The sequence below is a fragment of the Chaetodon trifascialis genome, chromosome 12 (genome assembly GCF_039877785.1).
Source record: "Chaetodon trifascialis isolate fChaTrf1 chromosome 12, fChaTrf1.hap1, whole genome shotgun sequence".
NCBI classification, from domain to species: domain Eukaryota; kingdom Metazoa; phylum Chordata; class Actinopteri; order Chaetodontiformes; family Chaetodontidae; genus Chaetodon; species Chaetodon trifascialis.
Window position 1 is genome coordinate 20,130,786 of NC_092067.1, and position 22,954 is coordinate 20,153,739.

Sequence of the window (22,954 nt, forward strand, 5' to 3'; positions counted from 1 at the left end):
ATTCTGGATGTAAACAGGTTGCAAAAGTGGCCAGGAGACCCAGAGGTGCAGCTCCTCAGCCTTTACACAGTATACCCACAGATGGGCTGCGATTGGCTGCAGGTCCCCAGATTCACAAGCCTAAGGAGCAACACGGCTCATATTAACACATTTTAGAAGCTACACCTTCGCCCATGGGGGCATGTAACAGCCGCATTTAATTCTTTGGAGCAGAAAATCTTTCTGGGCTTGTCAGTGTCTTACTTGGCAAACAGCTCAGCCCTGCTTTTTACAGACCTGGAACCAGGACACCTATGTGGCATATAATAAGAAACAAGAAGCAAGCTTGCTCATGACAGTTTTATTATGGCTTTGCAAGCAGTTCAGACACATTGATGAGAGTCTTGGTGAAAGAAGAATATAGAGAACAACAGTGTTTTTATAATCATTTTGAAGGTCATGAAAAGAGTCTGAGCTGGACGTGACAAACAGTGGTCAACAAGTCCAAGTATGGAGTGCAGAAATACTGAACAGAAGTTTTCCACTCTGTTACACACATCTGAGGTTATGTTAGGGTCATAGAGGAACATAAAAGAACATACATTTTCCCTTATCCTCGTTGCACTTGTTATATAATATTTAACATTAAAATAGGTGGTATGTATAGTACATGTACATGTTTAGCTGAGCTTGTGTTGGCAGGGTACTATATGATCTCTTATTGTGACTGTGGTGCTAATAGCGCTATGAAAGGTAAAAGAGTTTTTCCCCAGGGTTAGATTTGTCAACCATCTTCATTTATCGAGGGTTCACATCGAGGGCAGCAAGCCGTGTCTGACCATCTGTGCCTGACAGAGGAGCTGGTCTGCTGAGTCTGTGGCATTTATCTATTTAATCACTAGTGTGCATAAAGGAAAGGCAATCACCTTTATCTTAATTTATTTTTCAAACCGTCACCGCTGAAGTCCTTACGAGAAACTATTAAAGAGGAACTCCATGTTTTTATTTTGCTGGTCGTCATCTCTGATTGTGCCTAGTTTGGTTGGATTTGTTTAAGACCAAGATTGTTATCAGGGATTGGATAAAATTTGGGTTTCAGTATAGGATTAAACAAAGGATGAAGGTTAGTTTTGGTCAAGTATTGGGACCAAGGTGTGTGTGTGTGTGTGTGTGTGTGTGTGTGTGTGTGTGTGTGTGTGTGTGTGTGTGTGTGTGTGTGTGTGTGTGTGTGTGTGTGTGTGTGTGTGTGTGTTCAGCGGTTCTGTTAGTTGACTTGCTACTTTAGTGATTGATCTGGACTGATGTGCATCTGGAGTCAAACTGCACTGATATTGTATTTGTCTGAAGGTTTTCCATTTCATCACCTGTTGAGTTTGTGTTGCTCAGACAGATATGGATCTTTAGTATTACATTGAATCTTCATTGACCGTTCTGTCCACTGGGCATCTTCACAGTTGTGCAAATATTCAGCTTTTTTGAAGCCTTGAAAGCTATTTAAGTTTCACTGAGATATCAATTGATTTATGCCTTTAAAGAGTCACGGGGATGTTAGACTTGTTTATTTTCGAATACACGTTATTGTGTTGTGAAAAGCCATAATTGATGTGCTCTGACATAATAAACATTGCTCATGCCAGATCACATAAACAAAAGTCTAACACAAAATAACAGGGATGTATTTTATGATCCATGCCTACGAGTGAGTGCTTCACATCACTGTTTTTGACAGCACTGGATGCATGGATGGATGAAAAACAGGGTATCTGCAGCATAAAACGTTACTTGCCTTATCAAGTGTGAATGTGCCTCAGTACAAGAAAATTACCCTGTACATTCCTCGCAGTTCCAGTCCAGAAAATTCTAAGACGTGCTTGCACAGATGGCAGGAGCTTAATGTAATCAGAATATCTAAATGTGTGCTGACTTAAAAAGAAAAGAGAATTTGCTGTCTGCCGCTGTGTTTCCACAAATAGGTACTTGAATCACTATTAGTTCAAAAAGTGCCACTTTTTCCACTCTTTGTGGACAGAATTGCTCCATGCTTATCCCGATTCTCTCTCTCTCTCTCTCTCTCTCTCTCTCTCTCTCTCTCACTGGCTTGAGAGAAACCTCAGTTTGGTGCATTTGCAGTCATTTTCTTTGACCTGTAAGAATCTCTCTGCAGCAGACATGTTTCCAGCTTCCGGAGGACCAATTGCATTGCCTCAAAGCAGGTTATCTGCAGGTTAATTACTCACTGAGCTGCTCGTTAAGATGCGGCAAAGCGTGTGCAAATGGTGTGCAGCCTGGGCGTGTGTTGGCGTGTTGTAAAGCAGTGGCCCATGCAATACCACACCACTGGCATCTGATGGATATTATTTCTGTTTTCATTTCACCACTTTAATGCTTAATACATCGAAAAATGTGAGGCATTCAGGTTATGCTAAGAATGTTTTTATTCTCAGATGAACGAAACTAAAGTGATTTTGAGTAAAGATCAAAGCCTTAAAGCTTGTAAAATATGAAATATAGATGTGCATTTTATAGGCAGCAAATATTACTCCGTCATTAATTAAAGGCTAGCTAATCATTGTGATGATTAATATATCACCCCATTATGACGTCACAATAGGGATATTATTTGCAATGATTTGATTATTTTTTTTAGTAATACATGCATAGTGAAGTGAATGATCTGGAGATTATGACATCCGTGGATGTCTGGTCTATGTAATGGTGCTGCCAAGAGGTGGCTGGGGGGTGGGCACAGAACACATATGTGATTGGAGGTGACAGTTATCATCTGCAGTAATTGGAGGCCTCTGTGTGGTGTTCCCAGCTTATGTTTTGTTCCTTACAATCAATGTACTCCTTCAATTTCAAGCTGGATATTTGTCGTTTTAAGTAAAAGGACAACTAGTGGGCCTATGCCAGCAAAATAACTAGAAAATCAATCCCAATCCCACTGCAACCCCCCCAATTTAGAGTAAGAACAATAACTGCAAGAAGGGAGTGTGAGAACACCTGCTATTTTTGCTCAGATAGGTGCAGCAGGGCTAAATGAAACCTGTTCGGTGAAATGGACTATAAATCAGCTCTTGCCCCATACCTAATAAACAGCTCTGTCAATCATTGTTGCATATGAAGAAAATGGATGTGAAAATGGAGAGCAGAGAGCTTTTCCAAGAAGGAAGAATCATTTTTACATTGTGCATGGTGTCCTGTCATGTTATGTAGTCTGAGTATAATGTTGCCAGACTCTCAACATAACAAGCAACAACAACCGTTTGTTCAACATGTTTAAGTGGTAAATCAACACTCACAGTAATAAATCTGTTTCACATCATGTTGCAATTAAAAATGCATTTTAAGAATTTAAAATATAACACCATTTTTACAAGTTGAAAAGGAGGTCATAACAGGATTATTGTTTTTAGATGAAAGAGAGAATTGGTAGGAATGAGAAGATTGAAGTTTTAATAGCATTTTGTGCATTTGTAAAACTATTTTGCAGCGGCCTTGTGTCATTTGCACACAGTTGTTAATTGGCTTTGTGATGTTGTTCACCAAGAGTGAAATTTTTGGGAAACTATTCAAATTTAATGATTTTTGCCATTAAAATTTTAAGGGAAGGCACAGAAACTTGAGTGGTTTCACATCAGGCAGAAAATGCCTTAAAACTACAGTTCAAAGATAATGAAAACAGCGATAAATGTAGTAAAAATACTTAACCATTAAACTATTAAAAGGCAAAGGCACAGGAAAACAAGATTTTTTAAGTAGTAAGATTTAATTATACATTATTGTCTGTAGTTATTCTGTATTACCACCAAACACCAACAAAAATTACCAGTGAAAATCAGCTTCAAAGTGTCCTTGGAATGAAAGAGGGCGTATGATGATGAGCAGATGACACTTTGGCATTTTAATCACAATGATGTGAGGCAGTCAAACAGCCAATTACTTGCACAGATCTTTAAATCATGAGAGCTGGAGCAAGACAGATGTCTGATGTCTCTGCTCTTATCAGATCTGAGGAGAACAGTGAAAATCTGTGTGTGTTATAAGATGTAATCACAGCCTAATCTTTATCCTCATCAATGGCTTCTTGATGTAATGGATCTATTTATTTCCCAACAGATTATATGTGAACTGATTATATGAGTAGTCTGGATTGTGAAGACATTCACGCAGTGACAGTGTAAATGATCCACCAGCAAAAACAAACAGAAGTTTGTCAGCTGTCCTCTCCCTGTTTGACCGAACTGTAACTTACATGTGGGGAAAAAGCTTTTCTCAGCCTTGAGTGCTGCTTGACACTGTAGCAGTCAAAACAAAGGTAAAAGATCCGTCCATGCCACAGTAAACCCTCTCCCGTGGGTCACACACTGACTATAGACCGTAAGTGTAAGTCAGATGTTAGCTGACTGACAGTGGCTAACATTTGCTTGACATGTTATGTTATCTTTGGAGAAGCTACAGTTTCTCACAGTCAATCGTAACACCTCCTCACATGACCCAGAACACAGAGTTCACATTTTAGTAACCATATGTTTGACGTATGAATTTATGGTTATGTTTGCAGGTCTTTTAGCTAATTTTCCCCATCCTGCAATACAAAAACACACCGCTTTATTCCCATTCTTTGGATCTGTAAGCTATTTGTTTCTTATATTATATACTCTATGTGGCCAGCAAGCATCCTTTTACATGGTTCTTAGTTTGAACAGCTGGAAAATATATATTTGGACAGCCGACTCTGTGGGGAAACAGTGGAACAAAAACACCAAATACATAGCAAATATGAGCTTAGATGACATATACATATGTCAACATACAGTACGGGCATGTAACTGGAGTGAAACCGAGACTATCTTTGTATTTTGTTTCATCTGTGCAGGTTGATAAGTCACACCAGCATCGCCTCTATGTAAGAGATCAAAGCCATTTCAAGTTTTATGAGACTGCGGTGGATCTGTCAGCCAACTCTGTTAGTAAGAAAACATAGAGTGCAAATGTACAGAGCTGTCTACAGTATGTACCAACCCAAACAACCAGGCAGCCACCCACACAAATACACACAGAGGCACCAAGTCAGACATACACACTGCGCGCACACACCTTTTTTTGTGTCCTCTCTTCTGTGAGATGTTTGTACTCAAATCTAAATTGCCCAGCTGTGTCCCCACTGCTCCACCAGCATTATTAAACACACACAAAACAGTTATTATACACCCCCTCAGCACACATACACACACACAAAAAGAGGAAGAGGGAAAAAGAAACAGAATGGAAGCAGAATGAGAGTAATTCATACGGGATGAAGGCGAGATTGTGAGTGTGGATGAGTGGATAGCAGGTCAGTTAGATTGAGAAACTGGATCTCACACTGGGATGATTCAGGAGAAGCCACTGTGGTGTCATTTGTAGGAATTTCATGGCACTTTGAAGGACATCCCAGCCCGGCCTATTAAACCCACTGCTTATTGAAAAACATGGTCGTAGCATCTTCAGTGTCTTCCAGGGGGGTCGGAAGCATTTTGAAACCTGGATTTGGGTTAACAGCAGGCTTCCATCATGGAGCCAGAAAATCCATATTTTGGCACCCAGGTAGAGGAGTGACAAACAAGTGGCAACCATGGCAATGCTGATAGGCTGAGATGCCTGACAAAACAAAAACAAGTCAAAACATAGTTCTCTTTAAGGCTTGCAAATGTGTGTCCTTAATGAAATAACAATTCTCAAATTGCCACAAAGATACATCTGAAAAGGTGTTTGAAGAACTGCAGCTTAAAGCACTGCCAACTTTGACTTCACCACTCAGCTGTGATGGTACCTAGTAATGGCTCAATGGATGCAAATAATATTTGTTGATAAGGTTAAGAGTGAACTCACACACTACAGTACCTGAGTTTTAATGTCACAAATCACACTTATTCTACAAATCCAAAACAAACGCGAACATGGAGTATTTCTCAGCACAACAGTCCTCAACACTCACACTCACTCGTTGTTAATGATGAGTGACTCCAATGATCTGACACCTCTTATGACAACAGTACATTGTGACATGCTGGTGTCAGTAGATGCTCAGAAACAGACAGAGATTAGACAGTAGTCAGAGCAGTCACAGCTGTGACTGAAATTAATACAGGCGGATATCAGAGTTAAAGAAAGGTAAATCCAGTGTTAATCCAGTTTAACACTGACTGCAGGCTCATGTTGATGATACACAAAGCTTTAAAGGATTTACACAATACAGCAGTTAAGACAAATCCCATGTTGGGAGTTAACTCCAACGCGGGGACCTGTACCTGTACTTGCGTTATTGTGACTCCCTCTGTGCAAACCTCTGCCAGACCCACCAAAATGAACAATATACATGCAGACATTGGAGCGACGCTGGCTTGTACTTGATTATTTTTCGCAGGTATGTCAACCTTTCTTTGAGAAAAATTACAAGGAAGAAAGTGCAGCAATCACAGCCTAACAAAATGATTGAAGTTGGCTTTTGCAATCACAATCACTCCATTACTCAGTCATTGGAGCCGCTGTTCTAAACCAACACAAAAACATATCTCGTCCCTTTTCTACTTTTTTTCCTGCCATTGTTTGAGTTTAATTGAGAAGGTTGGATTTGTCTTCTGTAATGGCAAAGTTGATATCTGGTGTTTAGTTTGTGGAGAATGTGGGACCTGTGTTTTGGTTGCTCTTAAACTTGTTGGAGGGAGAAAACATCGCTGCAGGAGATTTACTGTTTAAACTAGACACGCATTTACAAGCACAGGAGATGTTCTTCATGTGCTGCGTGTGTTATCACACTAATCAAGGTGTTAAGTGAGGCTAAAAACACTTTACTAGCCAGCATTATCACACCACATATGTATCCATAAGGTGTTTTGACATTGATATGTATTTGCAGTATATGCCCCGCTTTACTTCTCACTTCCATACATCTGCATCATCTGGTAGGAACACATGGACTGAGCTAATTTTAGCTGTGATATCACAAGATTTCCACCATGAAGTATCCACACTGTTAAGGAAACTGTAAATCATTCTAGTGTCCTTCCTCTGTCAAATCCGCCATCCGTGTTGTTTTTAAAACGAGACATTTAAGTGCTGTAGAGCTGACAGAGGAGGATGAAAATACCCGGTGACTGCAGAGAGGTCTGTCACAGTCAGATTCAGCTGTCAGGGATTGAGGAGAAACCAGAGACGGCAGACTACACCTGACTGGCTACACGATTCAGCCACATAGACAGAGCTATTTTGGTCTTTAAGAAGATGTTTGTTAGTCTGGATTCATGGATTCAAGATGAATGCTGAATTAACATCTGTCTCTACTTAACGTTTCTGTCCAACTACCTTCAATGTGTCCGATGTCATCGCTGTGTTGTTGACTCATTCAGTTAGTGCCATGACGGTAATTAAATATTACATAAAAGAGGTGTTGAAGGGTTGTTTATGTATTCACTTAGTCATTATTATCAGCCACATCACATGTTTTTAGCTTTTACATGCTTGACAGGGACTTGAGTTGAGCTTGTGGGCTGTTTTCAGTTTGTGTCGTTAAGCTTGTGAGAACTTAATGAGTAAATTATATAACAAGGGAAGAGATTCAGCTGGAAATGAATTGTGCTTTCTGTTGGATACAACACGATTAGGCTGAATAGAACTGCAATTCCGCTAGTGTAACAGTATATACCGGCTACATGAAACCCCATTGAAATCAATACAAAAACTACTAAATTTTCTCTTAAAATATAATGCAGTAGTATAGACTCTCAGTTGTCCATTTTTTTGAAAATGAGTCCTAGTATTTCAAGTACAAGAAGGCCTCATTTTATCCTAAACATAACCCTTTTCGGCTGCTTAGCTTACATACTTGGACGGACAAGACAAAGGTTAGATTTCTGGTTTAATGTCATAATTTCAAACAGGGTGAGGACTAACTAGTTTGTTTGGCATATGTGAAAGTATCTCAAGTTTGGCTGGGTTTGCTGGAGTGTAAAATCCCCAAATTCTCCAAATCCAATAGAGCAGACCAGAGCTGCTGACATTAGCCTAAATGCTGAGAGGCCTTTTTACTCACTAGCGCACTATTTTACTGTTCCTGGACACAAGACATCATATTTTTCTTGTATGGTCTCTTTGGTGACATTTGCAGCTGATGACTGGGGTGAACATCCTCAATCTCATTTGTGTTTTGTGAGTCAATTTTCTTGTCTCAGTCCTCTTTGTGAGGTTTGTGGTGCCTCACAATAGTTGGAGAGCAAATAGATAGCAAGTGCACTCTTTGTCAGACATTTTATTTGTGTTTGAATTCCACAGTCCTGCACGCTGAGCCCTCGAAAACTCCTACAATTGCAAAACAAAAGTAGTGTTCGTGAAACAATCCCACCATGCAATGTGTCATTTGATAGAAAGGAAAATTACAGACTTGCAAGACTATACCTGTCAGTGATGATGCAAAAAGATGATGGTTAAGCGTCCAAAACAAATTTTACTTCTCATTAATAACTACTAAGGGTGTGTTATATAGAGGGCAGGCGAGATGTGAACAAAGCAATGATTCCAGACATTGCCACAGTCTGAAAAACAAGTTTGTCAGGAGGAGAAATGTAAGAAAAGGACGCAATGGATGCATTTTTTTGTCAACAAGTGTTCATACCCGGCAGTTATTCATGACTGGAAAGATAAGTGTAGGATGATGCTGCAGTCAAACAAGTTGAATTGTGAGAACAACAAAAGGTTGCAGGTGAACAAAGAGTCTAACTCAAATTTGTCCCTTGTTTTGTCTTCATATGTGTCCAGCTGTACACCAGCCTGACTGTACAGAGCTCCTCATGCCTTCCTGTGTGTTTGTTCATCAAACATCATGTGGATTAGAGCGTCAAATGTTTTACCATTAAAAGTAGCTGATTGGCCTTTTCTCATTCAGCTTAATCCATGTTGCTTTAAATGTTTACACAAATAATTAAGGAATGGGAAATTTTAGTCCACCATACAGCGATGCAATTAAATGCCCCCCCCCCCATCTCTTCCACTTGTGTCTTTGCTTGTTGCCATTGTAAAGCAAACGAAACATTTGTCATTGTTTGTAGCAATGGACTTACTGTATGTGTTAGCTTTCCTGCAGGGATAAATACTTGCGCGTGATTGGCGCCTATTGTGTGCAGCTCCAGATTCATGTTTGAAGTCAATTTGCTTGTTTATCCACAGCAGGATAAGTTGGTGTTAATTTATCGAAAATTGTAGCTGTTTTAGCACTACAGTGACGCAGCTGCTCTTATGTTAAAGCAGCAAATGCAAACAAAGACTCGTTCATTTTTATCATACCTGAATAAAGCAGGTGTGTGCCTTATTTCCTTGATGATTTTTATGGGTATCAAGTGTTCAAGTGTTGTTCGGTGTGAACAGATAAGACTTGTGCAATTTACATATGAGCGTTTTTCAAAGCTACACTAAATGTGACTATGATTTTGGAAAAATACATCTTGAACCCACTTTCACACAGCTTTTAGTTGATCATTGCGACCGTAACAGTAAGAAATGAAACGCCCCCCAAAACAGATGATGTAATTATAACCTGCAGCACATAAACCAGAGCTTTCAGCCAAGTGTCTCAAAAACACAAGAGCTGTTTGTTGGATAAATATTAATGTGTGCTCTAACTGATTTTCCTGTTGCTCAAGCCACGAAGCAGAAAATAACCTCCGATTTAGAAGTCATTATTCTCGCTGTGTATTCTCCACTGTGACGCAGATCCAGTCGATTCACACTGAGCATGACTGGTCTCACTTCACATCACTAAGTTATTAAACATTTTTGGTGCCAGTAAATGCTTTCCCACCTTGTCTTTCCTTGAAAAGCTTAAGTAGCTTCATGGATATTACAACTATATTCCTTTTAAGATGTTCTGAGAAAGGAAAGCCTGAGTAAAGCCTGAGCTGTGTGCCAAATTTTAATTTCAATTCACAACATTTATTGTCTGTCAATTATTGGTTTTCACAGCAAAAATCTCCAAATTCAACCGGCAGGTCCAACAATTTCCCATTGGCATTCTCTCCTGTCAGCTGGCAGCAATACAGTATGGATGTAGGCGACTTCACCTTCACGTCAGCTTTGTGTTTTGACAGCGTCTTATGTGTTGTGATGCCACCCCGAGCGTGATGTGAATTTGAATAGGATGTGTACAAAGACTCACCTGTCAGAGAAAGAAGGATCCAGACAAACAGAGAGATGATTTAAGTCTGTCGCAAACCAATCCCTTTCAAATCAACCCCCAAATCACACTCACTCATCGGTTCCTCTTCCTTGAGTGACTTGAATCGGAGACGGTCGTTGCATTTTAATTCATTCCCCCCAGGTTCTCTGGCCACGGTGCTGATCTGTCACTCTTAGCCTTTCACAGACAATTAGTGTTTCTCCTTCCCTGAAAACAAGGATTCAGACCAGAGCAAGACCATACAGAATGTCAGAGTGCGTATTTTCAGAGATAAAATGCACTGTCTACTTTATATATGTTAGTCGCACCGAGAGAACTTTAAATTCTGGTGCAAGTTCTCCAACAATACAACAAAATGCAGCTTAACTGCTGCGACTTCTGCAAGACTGAGAAACTTGATACAAAATAATATAGAGAAATATTTCCGTATCCTATATAATGAAAAAAACTGAGTGCAGAATAAACTCTGTAAGAGCAAAAACTAAAATAACAATTTAATAAGATTAATGTCTCCTTAAATATGATGAATAATAAAAAGCAGGACCCAGAAAACTGGTGCAGTCTATGCAGAATATCACACCAGTGTAGGCTTGTGCATCATAAAGCGTCTGTTATAGCCTCTACTGCGTCAAGCCTAAGTCATGTTGTCAATACTGACACTTTATCACACTCGCAAGCAGCCACCTCTGACTCGTTTTTATTTAAGCCTTTTGTACTTGAAGTCACCCGCTGTGTGGGTATTCAAAGGAGAAATACATATAGACTGTTTGACTAAGCGGACAGGCCGGTTCCTTGTGCTCAGTGGATTGCCACAGGTCAAAAAATGGATTTTTCTTTCTGTTTGGTGGCTCAACGTGGGCGCATGAGCACAAAAGGCCTCTATCCTAGAAGTCAACTTGAATATTGGGTGTTTGGCTTTTTTCTTTTCTTTTTGTTCCCTGATCTAGTTCAAATGATGTGGATGAGAGTGAGTGACTAAGAGTTGAAAGACGGAGAGACAGGGTGGAAATTGATCGGAAAATTTCCTCTCCAGTGGTGTTCCGTGCATGAGTCTTTGGGTGCATACTGTAACCCACAAATTCCATCAGGCACGGCTGCGTCGTGTTTTGGCTGCCACGCTGCCTCAGGGCTGATCGTGGCCGCTCTAGACAATGCGTATGATTCCGCCACAAGTCTCCCAAAAGTGGGAAATATACGGCTTTTCTATTTTTGATGGAAGCCGTTTCAAGCTGCACAGAGGAAATTGAGTTAGACAGGAAGTCAGACCCAGGAACGGCATAGAGAATCCAGTCAATTTTCAACACCTTGGACAGACTCCCAGTTGTATATAAACACTAAAAACAATTGGAAAAGCCAAAACATATGTAACTGATGCATGGAGTGCAGCTCACTTTAAAGTATTTGAGTTATTTTTCTCCATATCAGTGGGCAGACCAGACAAAATGTTTATGCATATATGACACATGATGTGAACACAAAGCGATCTGCAGAACATATTTGTGTGTCAGTGTGTGTGTGTGTGTGTGTGTGTGTGTGTGTGTGACTGTGTGTCTGTCTCCTGGTGCATCTTTCTCCATTGATGATGCATTGTTTTGGGCATCCTTACATAAGCCCCAACTGCGCAGCACTCTCACTCAACACATACACTGTATATTTTGTGCAAGCAGAGGCACATACACACAGACACACACACTAGACAGCTGTCTGAGTTTTAGACAATGTCCTCTGCATCATGGTGTCTGGGGTCATAGTGTCTCATAAATATCTTAAATTAAAACTAAGAGTTACACTTATGTAGTACATTGTAAATACACATAGAATCTGCATTCATATAAAATATTAGGTCTTCCCACAAGACTTAAAAGTGTTGCATGCAGTGCGGAGTACAGTAATACAGAGCCAACCTGAGATGCACTATAAAGTGCAGCCATAAAAAATCCTCATTGCATTGTTTATTCAGGCCCAATTTAAGAATTACAAAAGTTAAGAATTACTTTGGAAAAGAGACTACAAGTGAACTTTTCCTGGGGTCATAAGCAGCATTTTGAGCCGTGAACTGTCTGAGGCTTTCCTCCCCAGTGCACCTGAGATCTACAGCCTGGTTCAACAATTCGTCATATCAGACTCTAGGGCCGCTGCTGCTGTAGATGTGATAAGTCAGTCTAGCAAGACTGTCTGGATGTTTCTGCCCTGTTGGCTTCAGAGTACATTGTGAAGCTGAAATGAGATGTGCTCTCTCTGCATAGCATCAATCTGTTGGGTTTCTGATTGAGTCTTCTAGCATGTGTGCTGTTTGTAACACATTACTGAACACAGCTAGTGATGTTTGTGTGGAGCTTTGTATGCATTTATCATTCAGCAATTAAGCTTTTCTAATTAACGAATAGTGCACAAATTTGACTTACGTACATCATGATTATCAGATCTAAAGCAAATCGTTGTCCTTTTATCTATGCCAGGGCATCGCAGCTCTCCTGATGTATCATTCTGCTCTCATCAAACTCATCAAACCTTATTTCTTTAGCCTCCTCCTCTCCATGATTACTCATATTGTGTTTCATTAAAAGTGAACACAAATTTTCTTCCCACTGACAAATTCTCTTTTTCTGCACTGTCAGACGGCTGAACAAATATTTGAGCATGGCTCACTGTCACCTTGCCCTGAGCTGTTTGCAAGGTGTGGGAGGCCATTGATGCCTAGTGAGGTGGACAGAAATCCCTGGAGGGAGAAGAAGCTGCATCCTAAGTTTTGTATTTGTAAGTTTTGTACTGCAGCACCTCATAAGCACATGCAATCATAAGACGCAGCATAAAAACCTCCTCGCCCATGAAATGACAAGAAATTGAAGGAGAAGTTGTCGAAGTTGTTAAAATCTGCCCCCCTGATTACCTTAGACAGTTATATTAGATAGTTATATTAGAATTCCTGAATAACAAATAATAGCTTTTTTTTTTTTTTTTTTTTTTTTACAATGAAATGACATTTTTACTATTGGTTTTAGTTCATGCTGCCTAAGAAATTTCGAAATAAGCTGGTTTAGGATGTTCGAGCAATGTTGGCATCATTGTGAAGAGTGAACAAACTATAGTGATTAAGTAACAGCTCCTGTGCCAGATCCAACTGGCTGTGTTTTCATGTTGTGTCACTTCCCCCTCCTGCTGATTTCCACCTGCTTTGAAGGATGTGCTGGGGGATTTTACTTCCTCTGGTAACCAAGTCGCTTTCTAACCAAACTGCATGCAGATTTATTCCCCGATCACAAGGCTATTTCTGTGCACGTTTAGTAAGTACAGTGTTGCTGAGCATTAGTATGATGTTAGAATGTGTTGTTTAGTCCACATCAGGAGATGATGTACTAGGGAGTTTGAATTGCAAGAAAACAACTGCAGGGCATGATGTAATCACAATTTCTGTGTGCAGTATGATTAATATTTCTATTGTTAGTTTATACTGTGTATACCGCGGACAAACCAATACTCAATCACAAATAGCCGATTCAGTGTTTTAGTTCATACTGACATGGCTTTTGACGGCTTCCAGGCTGGTTTTGAAAAATTTAAAAAGCAGCCTGTGGGCGCATTCGTTGGATAGCACAACCAAGCTGGAGGTATGGGTCCTGGATGGACAGACAGCCTGCTCTCATGTTGTATTGTGTGTATTGAACTTGTGTGTTACTTGTTCATCTTGTGCTTAATTTTTTATTGGCTTGTGAAGCAGTTCATGATGCTTGCACTGGAAAAGTAATACAAATGAGTTTTACTTACAGTACTGACTTGCCCTTTAGCAAACCTATTGGAGCCTCTGCGCTGTTGTAAAGAGGTGTCACCGGCGACTTGCATTTACAGATTGATTACAAAATAATGTGTCTCTAATTTTCATGAGCCAGTTGTAATTTTATTCAATCTGATCAATTTTGGCCCTTGCTTATTTATTTTTGTAACAAACATGATTGGGCCTGATATTAGATGAGTATCTTGTCAGTCACTGCAATGATTTGCATGGCTGCTACCATTATTTGGCTTGTTTGTGCACTGAGCTGCCAGTTTATTAGGTACACATAGCTAAAATCAATGCAGTAATATAACACTCCTGTAATTAACCGACATTCAGTCTTTGTTGCACCCGTTTTAGAGAAGTGCTGCTTCAAATAATGATCACTTTGGAGGTTGTAATTTGTGTTATTTTTGTTTTGTATTGTTACATTTGGAGGTGTTTGTAATATTTAGTCACTGTCCTAAATAAGGCAGACAAAATGGAAAACTGAAAGCTATTTCTGACACTTGGCATTACACAGTGAAGATTTCTGGGCTCTTTTTTGGTGAAGCACAGAAGTACAAAGCCAGGCACACACAGGTTTAGCACCTCACCTGCACCGATGTTTTGCTTTGAACCTGACTTTCCCAAGGTGGGAGGAAAGGCACAGTAGGGGGTGTGTCAGCAATCACCAAGCTTCACAGTACTCTTTTTTCATATCCAGCCATCCTTTCTAACCGGATTTGACATTGCACCACCTGCCTTCTTATAACAGGTCAGTGGCACAAGTTGCTTGTGGCGTTTTGTGGTATTTCAGCTTCTTTGCAGCAACAGCAAAACAATCTAAAATCTTTTCTTTATTTCTTTATTTTGATAAGTTAAATACAGAAAGGACCAGGGCAAACACAGGAGCTGTAGTAGGTGGAAAACAAACTCTATTCTGGCTCTTTCTCTGGCTCTACGTACAAACTGTTGACTGGATGTTGTCTTTCTTGTCTTTTCGATCACAATCACCGACAAATACACACAAACTGGTTTTGCCTGCATTGTGCTGATGTACCCGTAATATACTTCCATACACTTCTTTGACTTTGTGATTTCATCAGACTGGGACGACCCGGGGTCGACTGCTACTGTCAGCATGAGAGCGGAGCAGCTGTCCTTCAACTGCAGTTCCTCATCAACGAGGTAAGCCCGACTGTTCCCTAAGTACTAATTACCACATTGTGAAAGTACTCCACTACAAGTAAAAGCCCTCCTCTAAGTATCAAAGTAAAAGTACTCATTCTGCAGAAAAATGCTCCCTGTCACTGTTTTACTATTATATCTATGATGTCAGTCATGTGAATGCCGTATTTTACTGATGTTTAAGAGTGACACCCATGTATACTTTGAGTGTGGAAACTGTGCCACTAAAAATTATGATCTCGGAAACAGTTTATATGAGTTTACCAGTGCACCTGGGTCAAGTCATGTGATTGCATAAATGATGAATTCAATTTCACACCGTTGTTATTGGTCTTGACTGTGGATGATTGTGTTTTCAAACTCAGTGAATGGACTTGGATGGAATAGGAGTACACACACACATCCAAACCAAAGAGGGCAGGTGCTGAGCCGAAAGTGAGCAAATCACAAAGTAAACAAATAAAAAGCTGGCACTCTGCAGGGCTCCAGTGTCCACCTATTTACTGCACCAAGGAGACGTTTCGAACACAGCTGAGTCTGATGAAGAGCAGTTGTGCTCGAAATGTCACCTTGGTGCAGTAAATCAGTGGACACTGGAGCCCTGCGGTGTGCGAGCTGTGGATATGTTTGTTTCCAGAAAGTACATATTGACATTTTTGGATATACAGTTTTTCATTTCTTTTTTTAGTTAAAGAAACATAGAACTATTGTTTCAGTTTCCTCTTTCCTTCAGCTCTAGTAGTTCAGTCCTATGGAGTTGTTTTCTACATGATTTATTAACTGTCAGCTGTTCCTTGTGGAGGTGCTGATCTACCTGCACTCAAACAAGTTTCCTTTGTTAGGCAGCAGTAGGAGCTGAAATACCATATAATGAACTATTAAATTAAATTATGATTATGATCATTACTTACTCGAGGACTTTTTTCCTCTCTGCCTTTAAAACCTTTTTCCCTCTCAGCTTCTACTGACAGACGAGGACTGTGTGGGCCGACACATGGCAGCACTCTGCGTCAAGTAGTTGATTTCAGGATTTTTGAGCAGCTTTGTCAGTGCGCTGCAGTTTGATGCCACATTCTGTTTACTAACAAAGTATTGTAGGTGTATTCCAGGAAAAAGGGCTCTCCAAGGAGCAGAAGCCGAGTCAAACAGGTCTGGAACACCAAGCAGTGCTTCTCTTTCTTGTTTCTCCTTTATTCTGCTGTAATCGAAGCGTCCTTCCTGCCTCTCTCTGCCCTTTTTTCTTTTCCCACTCTACTTCTTTTTAAGCCCACTGGCTCTTTCAGCCCACTTCTCTATCAGTCATTGGCCTACTTGTGGTGTGTCTGAGGCAAATGGAGGTGGATGGGCCTGAAGAGGGGCGTGGGTGTTTGTGTGACAGGTATTGACTTTGCATGTGTGTATGAGTATGTACTTGTGGGTCTGAGTATGTGCGTAAGCACCCAAATGTTTGTGTAAGAGTGTCTCAGCAGTGTGTATGTGGTCGTGAGCGTGTGTACCTCAACCATATCTGGGTTCTACTGCGTCTTGTGTCGTTGGTGGGTTTGTAAAAGCATGTATGAGTGTTAGAGTACTCACACAGCTCATCTTTGTGAGAACAAATTGGAGTTTTAGACTTTCAGAGTAAGGACATTTTTGGAAATTGAGGGCATTTTGGCAGGTTTGAAGGTTAAGACTTGGCTTTAAGGGTTATGTTAGAATTAGGTTTAGGGTAAAGTTTGGGGTTAGGCATTTAGGTGCAATGGGTAAGGTTAGGGTAAGGGCCATTATGTCACTGAGTATTCTGTGTGTGTTTATTTGTTTGTGCATATTTTCTTATAGTATTTATTAATTATTATTTGCACTTTCATGTTTATCTTTCAACTTTATTACCTGCATACAGTGCATGCATAGCATGTGTGCGTGCATACACACTCCCCACTGGCCTCTTGTATTAACAAACCTTCAGCCTTTGACAGAGTGACTAATAGCAGTGCTGCATGTCAATGCCCTCTCTTGGATTCAGTGTGTGGGCTGCTGGCCGCCCTGCTAATGGTTGACTTTATTCAGGTTCCTCTTGACATTCAGTGAGGTGTTCTGACTTATTCTTAGACGTATGAACTCATAAAAGAGGCCTCTTGCCTCTTGTAGGTACCTGTGAGTGATGAGCTTGAGCATTTATTAACGGTATCTATCTTCTCCGTATCACGCAGAAGTCAACACATCTAGTTGTCATCCATTTTATTGTTATGTCCTCATGAGCCTGCCCTCTCTCTCTCTCTCTCTCTCTCTCTCTCTCTCTCTCTCTCTCTCTCTCTCTCTCTCTCTCTCTCTCTGCCACAGTGTCAGTGGAGGGTATGAATAGGCTAATTAATGTGTTTGTTTGCCTATTCTGAATTCATTATTTTTCTTGATGAATAATACATCTGAAGAGGCTGAGGGGGCTGTCGAACGGTGTTGTCAGATGAGGTCGGACAGGGCAAACAGCCAGAGAGGGAAAAGGTGAGATAGATTGTTGGATGGGCCTGCAGGTGCACTGTAACATTGTTTATCTCGAAATTCCCAGGACACATAATCTTGTATTTATCGGAAAACATATTTAGGACCACATCCGTTCCATGGAATGTTAATGAGTTCAGGAAATGTGTGCATTTTCTAACAATCGATAAATTGTTAGTTTATGTTGAATATTCGGTGCAGCTGGAGATCATTCGCTGTCACCCTGTCGTATTTCCCTGCAGTTGACATCGCTGTCATGATGCTGGAGAGAGCATTGTGTGTTGTAGCTGCCAAGCTCACACATTAACGTTACATCGACTTTGCTATAAGCTCTTAAATCACAGGTACAGATCTCATTTTCTCAAGTACACAGGTTCTACAGCTAGTGAGTGAGTAAGAAATTAAGTTTTGCCATCTGCTGCATGAATGAGGTGGAGAACAAAGCAACAGAGATCAGTGCTGGGATTTGTTTCATGAACATTCAGACTTCCCATTCCTTTGGTGAAATAAGGTGCAGGGTAAACTATTACACATTGTTAATAAGACTCTTAATCTGTTGAAACAGAAACTGTGCAAACGATCTCATCTCCGCAGCAGAATGATATATTTGTTTTTAGTAGAAACTGTTTTAAGACCTGAGAAGTCTTCATCCTGATAAATTATGTCTCGTATTCAGCATTTTCTATGCGCAGAGAGGTAGGGAGGACGAAGATGAGTAGCAGGGGTCGGACAGATGGAACAAATGTTAACACGTCCAGGAAATGAAAATTCTCAGGTTTTTTAGGTGCTGTTAATCTCAACTGTACAACACACAGTATGCTGTGTATTCAAAGCTGTCAGGCAGATACTGTACTGCCTGCACTACTGTTTGCGCTAAAGGAGAACCACACACTGGCTGATGCATTGATGAATTGACCAATAACAGATCCACAGATGCACACAGTCTTGAATGAGTGCTATAGACACAATTCGCAGTGACTAAATCTATACAGAGGCACAGGAATATGAAAATGTTCACTTTGTGGGGTTTAAGAACATCCTCTTTGTTCGCAGCATTAAATCCATCACTCTTTCTGTTGCTGTGAGGGAAAGCAGTTCAGACCACCAGTCCCATGTTACTTCAACACACATACACATACAAGCACCTTCAGCCGTTCTAGATGTTTTTTAGTGCAATTTTCCGTTGACCCCGCTGATAATGATTCTACCCAGGCTGTACTGTACATGCGCCTGGTTGCGTTGCCTGTGTTGCCATCGAGGCATCAAGATAATTACACCGTAATGGAGCCATGGACCCGGCTCTCACCCCATCTGCCTCTTGCGCTCTCTGTACTTTCTGTCTGCTGTGATTTCTTCATTAGCTGCTGCTCCGCCTCCTCTCACCTCTTCAGGTGACCGAAACAAGCACCACCAGCAGAGGAAAGAATCTTGAAAATTATCCTTCGGTAATTGTGCGGTGATTAACAGGGCTTTAGAAGTGACAGAAATGATTATGGATTGTGATGTTGAGTAATGCTCGCGATTCGATGTTGTATTATGTCTTAACTAGATCTACAACAGCAGCTCTCAGCTGATCTGTCTCTGTTGTGGCATCCTCCATTAATATTCTGCACACTTGAGCCAGGTAGCACATGGCTGAATCATGCAATGTTTTTAGCAATGTGTGTCATGTATCCAGTCTACTGCCATTTTCAAAACAACAAATTGATCTATAGTGTCGGTACAATAGTAATAGTGAGTAGAAGAGCCACCACAACAAGTAAGCAAATCCTGTCCTGCCTGCCTATCATGTCTGAGTTAAAATAAGGCTTATGAAATGGCAATAAAATGGAGGCAAATTAAAGTATGAAGTCTATTATTGTTCACCAAATCCATCGTCATCTCCAAATCAGATTAAGAAAAACTCAGATTGACAACAAATACAAGAGCCAGGGCCATTAAAAAGAGATAATGAAGCAAACCAACGTTAATTCAAATTAGTTAGTTTTTTTTTTTTTTTATCAGAATGTGCCACCAGAAAATGAGACACCAACCAAAAAACAGATAACAGTGAAATACTGTCTGCAGTGGCTATGAAAGATGTTCTCTTGCCCATGAATGTTTGCACATTTAACCAGGTTTAGCTTCATTTGAGGCTGCTGTTTTAGGATCTGGACAAGAATTCAAGAAACATAAATTACTCTAACAACTTTAATCAAATCAAGATTAAAAAAAATCCTGGTGAGGGGTAATGGGGAAAAAAATTAAATGAAATCCTGTGTCAGTGGCCACTTAATTGGTCAGTAGACGGAAAATGCTCAAATAATTATGTTGTTCATTAAATCTTTCTATCCTCTTGAATGAATTTTTGAAGATCAGTTGTTTGTCTCATAAACAAGGCCTCATTGCTCACGTTGTGAAGTGATTGTCATGCTTTTAAGTGAGATATAAGAGTCACAGGCAGTACAGAGAAGTTGAGGTCATTCATTCGTATTTAGAAATTGGATGTTGGTGGGTTTAAGGGAATTAGTCACAAATGAAGAGTTTGTGCAAGAGAATGCTTTTTTAATCCTTTTATTGTGTGACTGTAATCAATCTTTTTTTCCCTTTAAACATATTAAAACTTTTATCTAGTTTTTTAACAACTTCAGATAATACTAACATTATGTTTTTCCCTGTGGACTGATGGTCCACAAAATTGACTGAAGAGAACGGTGTTCATCCGTTCTCATAGTTACTCTTAACTTTTCTATTTACCTTACCTATGCCAAAGGTATTGCAGCTGATTTTTTCTGTGCAGAGCGAGAAATCCTTTCAGTTGATGAGGGAAACACATTCATCAATATGGAAATCAGTGGGAAGCAAGTTTTCATCCTCCCTTGCACTTTGCGGTCTCAAATCCCATGATTAAGTTTGTAATCTAAAGCTAATTCTCTCTGGGCTCCAGTCTGTACAGTGGTGGCCTGGTAGCAAAGCTGCGCTGGGAATTTCACTGTAATTACGATCCTCAGAACCAGAGCGGACCGATACCAGCTGACACGGTTTGAAAATGATTCATCATTTTCACAGATTTCATCCAGTTTCATATGAAGAGCCAAGACCGTCCGAAAACACACAGCTTTTTTTTCTAACATACTGTATCTACAAGTGGAACATTTGTCTAAAATTGTCTGTAACATTAATTAGAATGTCAGTATAATAATGTCTGGTATTACACATAAGTATGCTTTTAGAGAGACAGGCTCCTTAGATTTGGATTTGTTTCAATGCTTAAAATGTCATTTGTTTAACTTTCTTTTTGTCTAACTTCTGGCATGTCTCATACCTGGAGTGTTTTGATGTTTGCAGCTTAAACTTGTCACTATTTCTGTATTGTGTAGACCATTTAACTGTTTTAAACAAACCCACTCTTGTGTCAGTACAGCTGTAGTTACTAACATTGTAGATATTTACATCACGGTTACACTTGAGCTTTTCATAGCTGCATCTCCTCCTTCTGCCACCCAAGAGGCCGAAAAAGCGAATGCACCACTTCAGTTATCTAAGCAGATCAGAATACAAGAGATTTAGGGGAATCAGGGGAGCGACTCTCACCTTTCCTAAGCTGTAAACCTTTTCCTACTCTCTCTGTCTCAATGGTGGTATCTGCTGGTCCCTGCGCTTACACAATCTAAATACCAGAATGTGTTGCACAGGTGCGGCTCCGACACGTTCTCTGTTAACTGTCAAAGGGTGTTCTGGGAAATGAAGAAATTAATTTCTCAAGTATAGTTGGGGTAAGATGAGGGAAAGCAGTCACAAGAAGAAAAACCACAACAATCTTGTATGTATGTGAGTGTCAGATTAGCCAAAAGTTTGAGTGAATTCTTCTCACATCTACATTTGTCTGCTATATATTATGTTATTTTATGAGCCTGCTTGATTGGGAGAGTGCATTCTTCTCCTAGTAGTTTCACTTCAGCTGCTTTGGCTCTTACATGTGTACTTGTTCGGTTGGATGCATGTGGTGCCGTACAGCTGGAATCTGCTGTGTGTTTGCCCTGAGCTTTGACTGTAACACCAATATGCTGTGTAAAAAGATGCCAGCGGCGCCTTTTTTGTTTGAGGAAGCTGGCGCAGTTCAGCGTTGGCAGGTTACTGATGGCTTTGTTTGACAAATCTTTTATTGAGTCTATTTGTACTTTCTCTTTTATCTGTTGCTATGCTTCTCTCTGTCTTAACTTGCTAAACTCCAGTAGTAAAAGGTAATACCAGTCCAACCACGCTTGGTAAATATTGCCTTACTTTAATTTTGGTAATAGTGCATGTTTTTTATGTCTTATATGTTGTATTTAATTGCCTTTAATTTTTTTTTGATATTGTGTGATATTATGTGTTATTACAACATAAGATTTACAGCTCACAGTCTGATCAACCGGGACTACAGGACATGGGTTCATTCCAAAAGGGAAGGTGTCCCCATAAAGATACAATACTCACGCTTATTTATTTTGGCCTTCAGGGGGCGCTGGTCACAGCCTGTGCAGACGACACGCTACATTTATGGAATCTCCGTCAGAGGCGGCCAGCTGTCCTGCATTCGCTCAAGTTCAACAGAGAGAGGTAAGCATAAATTCTGCTCAATAAAGCACACACACATCTCCACACTCACACACCCAGTGCCCACACACTCAAGCTCTTGCTCCAGTGAAAGACGAATGTGAGCTATGAACTCCCCAAAGCCCCACCAACTAGCCCTATACACAGTAATGGCCATAAAACTGCATCCTGCCTCCAGTCATCCGAGCCACTAGGGCAGTGCCTTCTGTGCTCCAGAAAGACCTCTACTCACACCTAGTGCTGTGCGATATGGACAAAAATTTATATCCCGATATAGGTAATTTTATATCCCGATATAGTATTTTTACTTAAAATTATATATATACACACATGAAATGAATGCCAGTTCCTCTGATCTTTTCTCCTTTTATTTATAAAACACATATTTTATATATAAAGGGACAAGACACTTAAAAAACAATAAAAAGTCCCTCTTTTTGTTACTTTCTGTTTTGTTACTAGACAATTGAAAAACAATTAAAAATCAAATAAATAAAACACAAATATCAAATGGACAAATACCATTCAAAAATATCTGGTAGTGCAATCAGTTTCATCACTTTGTGGTTTAACTTTAGTAGTTTTTCGCATTTTAATGCTGTCTCTGTACTGTTTTTCATGCCGTGTCTTTAAGTGATAGAAAAGATTAGACGTGTTTGAGTCGCTAATGACGACTTCTTGGTGGCATGTTCTGCACATTACTGTTTTTTGGTTGGTGTCTGCCTTTTTAATCCAAACCAGTGCCAAACAATGGAGTTTCTGTTCCCTTT

The 22,954-nt window shown here is 40.1% G+C and overlaps 1 protein-coding gene across 10 annotated transcripts in view; it reads left to right on the forward strand.

The window, feature by feature from the left end:
* stxbp5l (syntaxin binding protein 5L) overlaps positions 1–22,954 on the forward strand; it is a 126,697-nt gene that overhangs the window by 40,771 nt on the left and 62,972 nt on the right. For all 10 annotated transcript variants that reach the window (XM_070976415.1, XM_070976418.1, XM_070976416.1 and 7 more), the window contains exons 3-4: positions 15,050–15,131; positions 22,087–22,187. In XM_070976415.1, the coding sequence (XP_070832516.1) occupies positions 15,050–15,131; positions 22,087–22,187 (183 nt within the window). The remainder of the gene's footprint in view (positions 1–15,049; positions 15,132–22,086; positions 22,188–22,954) is intronic.